Source organism: Oncorhynchus masou, chromosome 31 (assembly GCF_036934945.1).
Source record: "Oncorhynchus masou masou isolate Uvic2021 chromosome 31, UVic_Omas_1.1, whole genome shotgun sequence".
Classification (NCBI taxonomy): Eukaryota; Metazoa; Chordata; class Actinopteri; order Salmoniformes; family Salmonidae; genus Oncorhynchus; species Oncorhynchus masou.
Window position 1 is genome coordinate 28,457,279 of NC_088242.1, and position 4,541 is coordinate 28,461,819.

General features: G+C 41.0%; 1 protein-coding gene across 1 annotated transcript; it reads left to right on the forward strand.

Moving 5' to 3' along the window:
• Positions 1–2,144, forward strand: pts (6-pyruvoyltetrahydropterin synthase). The gene is made up of 7 exons (XM_064950613.1): positions 1–143; positions 432–513; positions 874–953; positions 1,127–1,149; positions 1,345–1,401; positions 1,603–1,673; positions 1,793–2,144. Exons 1-7 carry the CDS (start codon positions 50–52, stop codon positions 1,914–1,916), a joined length of 531 nt encoding a protein of 176 aa, XP_064806685.1. The 5' UTR covers positions 1–49; the 3' UTR covers positions 1,917–2,144.
• The last annotated feature ends 2,397 nt before the right edge of the window (positions 2,145–4,541 follow it).

A 4,541-nucleotide genomic window follows, 5' to 3' on the forward strand; every position in this document is an offset into this window, starting at 1 on the left:
TGCACAGGATGTTGGTTGCCGCTTAATTAAGGAAGATGGCCTCGTGGTAATGACTGGAATTCTTTTGCGGGTAAATACAGGCGAATGTATTGACAGTCTCCTTGGCCTAGAGATTTACACGGTTATCAAAATGTCACGCCAGGGTAAGCCTACACGAAACACAGCTCTTAGTTTGTTTAAAAAAAATGCCTATGGGAAGAATGTATGATGGAAAACCTATTGGAACCATTTCCCTGTTTGACTGCTAGGTTTTATGGGTAGTATAACTCATACCGTGGTACTCTATTGTCGCTGAGCGTTGAATGACCTGAAAAGACTAGGGGGCGTGGACTCGATTCTCCACACGCCCAGCATAACCTATTTAACGGCATCTGCGACGACTATTAATTACATTGTTTACTTCTGTTCATCTGTCATTGCAATGGCACAAGCCGATTCAAGAAACGAAGTAGCAGAGCGCATTGGATACATCACACGAGTCCAGAGTTTCAGCGCGTGCCATCGATTGCACAGGTACCAGTGCAGTGCAATCCTTTTCTATCTTTTTTGTTGTTGTAAACGACGACGCAATAGGCAGCTTAATGCAGGGTTGCCATCTAGAAACTGTTGCAGAGGCTGCGAGACGAGTGCAAGATGGAAAGCATTTTTGGTATGATTGTGTTTCCAGTGAGCCGTTTTATTTGATAGAAGGGAGAGTTTTAACGCCACGAAACGAAACTGGAATCAAGCGTAACCTGTTGCGTCAATCCCGGAAGATCATGGGATCTGTAGTTCTATTGTAGAGACAACGAAGCCATCAACTTCTTAAAATTGTAAAGGTTTTTATTATCTATTTGTTGAATTGAAACCTCACGTATTGTGTTGTCTCTCCAGCCCGACGTTGAGTGATGAGGTAAACAAGAGGATATTTGGGAAGTGCAACAATCCCAATGGCCATGGACACAACTATAAAGGTCAGTCATTGGTCAAGGTCTCATCCAAACCATGCACGTAGGACCAATTCTGTTATCAGTTATTGTCTGATTCACAGTTGGCCTATAGGTTACATAGCTGCCCTGTTCCATAACTTCAAACTGGGTCTAACCCAATGTTTATCTAAGGCTCTGTTGTGTTTTTATTTTTGTAGTAGAGGTGACGGTACGGGGAAAGGTAAGTCCCACCTCAGACTTGCGTCGTACCATATTCATAAAAACACGACTTACAAAACATTCTCATGGTTGCTAGTGGTAGAAACACACCAGTAAATCACGAGACACTCTCATGATATGAAAGCAGTCTGCCTCCTTGGTAATGGATGTTGGAGACACACAGACCATCACAGAGCTTCTCTTTGTCCATCTCCAGATCGATCGTCACACAGGCATGGTGATGAACATTACAGATCTGAAGCAACACATCGAGGTGAGACCCTCCCTTTCTTCCAATCCAATCCTGGACTTGACTTTTTTTATTTGAAGCGAAGGCTTTGCTTTGATAGCGTAGGCTGCTAGACTATTAATTTCTTCATTCATTTCACATTTATAGCACATTTGAGAGAATAAGGAAAATGTGCATTAATTAATTAGTGTGTTATTTACAAACTCATGTATAATTCTGATACAGGAAGTCATCATGATTCCGTTGGACCATAAAAACCTGGATAAGGACGTCCCCTACTTTGCTAATGTTGTCAGGTGTGTGCTCCTCTACTGGACCGTAGCCTTATGTTTATGAGTAACGGGTGGATTTTCAGTTCGGAGCACGTGATTCAGAGTTTCCATGGTTTAAAGTTTTTTTTTTGTCTGCTGTACAGCACAACAGAAAACGTGGCTGTCTATATCTGGGACAACATGGTCAAGCAGCTACCAGCCAATCTTCTCTACGAGGTCAAGATTCACGAGACTGACAAGAACATTGTTGTATATCGAGGAGAATAGCCAGCCACCTTCAGTACCTTGTAATTAGTATGATCTTTACTAATATATATTATGTAGTATGCACATCTCACGTTTGAGTTCATAGATGGACTTATGCGATGTGTTATGATAGTATTAAAGTGCAGAGTTGAGGTTATACTATTGAATAGTATTGTGCATCATTTGCTGGTGCAATCCACTCTACAACTTTGTTACAATAATAAATGGAATAAGCTCAAATTTAAACAAGTTGTTTGTGCCTCTCTAGTGCATCTACAATAGAGAACATCTAGAATGTACCTGACTACAGATTGACCACTAGAGTGCAGGATCTGAATGCCTCAGCCCAGTAAGCAGCTTGACTTGACTGAAATGTCTAGTTTAGGGGTGTCAAACTCATTCCTTGGAGGGCCTAGTGTCTGCTGGTTTTTAGTTTTTTCTTTTAATTAAGACTTAGACAACCAGGTGAAGAGTTACTTGCTAATCAGTGACCTTAATTCATCAATCAAGTACAAGGGCTCCCAAGTGGCACAGCGGTCTAAGGCACTGCATTTCAGTGCTAGAAGCATCACAACAGACCTTGGTTCAATCCCGGGCAGCGAACAATTGGCCCAGCGTGTGTGTTTGACCAGGGTAGGCCGTCATTGAAAAATAAGAATTTGTTCTTAACTGATTTTCCTAGTTAAATAAAGGTTAATACAAACAAACAAGGAGGAGCAAAATCCTGCAGAGACTAAGCCTTGTGTGGAATGAGTTTGAGACATGGTATAGTATGTCAAATCATCAACAACAACAAAACGGTAAAGAGACTGTCGCACTGTTTGTGGGAACAAGCTAAAATAGGCTTAGAAAAGCCATAAATGCTTATTGTTTCATTCTAAATTCTCATCAACTGATATTGATAAATCACCATTTTTTTTAAATAAAAAATAAATATTTCACCTTTATTTAACCGGGTAGGCAAGTTGAACAAGTTCTCATTTACAACTGCGACCTGGCCAAGATAAAGCAAAGCAGTGCGACAAAGACAACAACAGAGTTACACATAAACAAACATACAGTCAATAACACAAAAGAAAATATCAAAATCTATACAGTGTGTGCAAATGTAGGGAGGTAGGCAATAAATAGGCCATAGAGGTGAAAATAGTTACAATTTAGCATTAATACTGGAGTGATGGATGTGCAGATGATGTGCAAGTAGAGATACTGGGGTGCAAAAGAGCAAGAGGGTAAGTAATAATATGGGGATGAGGTAGTTGGGTGTGCTATTTACAGATTGGTTGTGTACAGGTACAGTGATCGGTTAGCTGCTCAGACAGCAGATGCTTAAAGTTAGAGAGGGAGATATACAATTTTTTTTTTGCAATTTGTTTGAGTCATTGGCAGTAGAGAACTGGAAGGAAAGGTGGCCATAGTAAGTGTTGGCTTTGGGGATGACCAGTGCAATATACCTGCTGGAACGTGTGCTACGGGTGGGTGCTGCTATGGTGACCAGTGAACTGAGATAAGGCGGGGCTTTACCTATCAAACACTTACAATATTAAACAGTAGGCTACCATATTTCGTTAATTGTTGGGGCACAATATTCTGGAGTGTCTCACATGGACCTGGAGTGGCTCTCTACTTTCCTTTTAAAAAGGATTAGATCTCGTGACTTGTATAAGATGCTACAGTATGACCTTATACATGCACAGCCCTGGAACATGAACTACAGTCCCCACCATCTCGGTCTTCTCTTGTTATGAGCTCCTCCACAGATTAATAAAGCATGTATATACTGTAGTATATCCCGGCACCTTAACACCAGACCGCCCTTTCGTGATTTATGGAGATAGTGCAAGCGAGAACTATGACGTTAACGAGAAGCCAGTAGTAAGGTATTTAATCTTCTAGACATGAAATAACAAATGTTTAGTGATGCATTATTCTCTTTCAGACCTCCGGGTTAACCACAGCTAGCACATACTGTAAATTAGAAACAGTTTTTACGCTGGTACTATAGAATCCTGAAAAAAATGTCAGTCACAAATCATAGCTGACACAATGTCAACATACTATAACTCATCATACAGTTCAGTGGTGAGGCTTTGGGGCAGTATGTGTGCTTACAGATTGGTACTCGTGATGACCATGTATGTTAGTAAGCCTGCTTTCAAATCCTCTCAGTGCATCTTGGTTTTTTTCTCCTCGCTTTTCATTCATTCATGGTTTAAAATCTGTCACCTAACCACAACCACTTAGTCTAATAAACTGCAATGCGTATCCCCTGAATACTCTTGTGATTCAGACCACAACATATGTGAAATGTCATAAGGTATACGTAGATGGGATGATGACACTGAAACGAGCGGGCCCTTCTCTGCCGGAGTTATGATTTATTTGAAGGATGTACTAGGTGACTGTATAGTATGAGGCAAGATGTTACCACGGCACCAACCCACAATTAATCAGATTCCAAAAATGTGTGTCATGCACCCGCAGACCTGATGCTATGATCATGCTGGAGCACGACAGAGCAGGTCCAAGTTTCCCCTTAGAAATTGATCCTAGGTCAGTTTTAGATTTTCACTCCCAAAAAGGTTTGGATCTAAGGAAGGTAGGCTGATCCTAGATCTGTGCCTACGAGCAACTTTTAACTGGGGC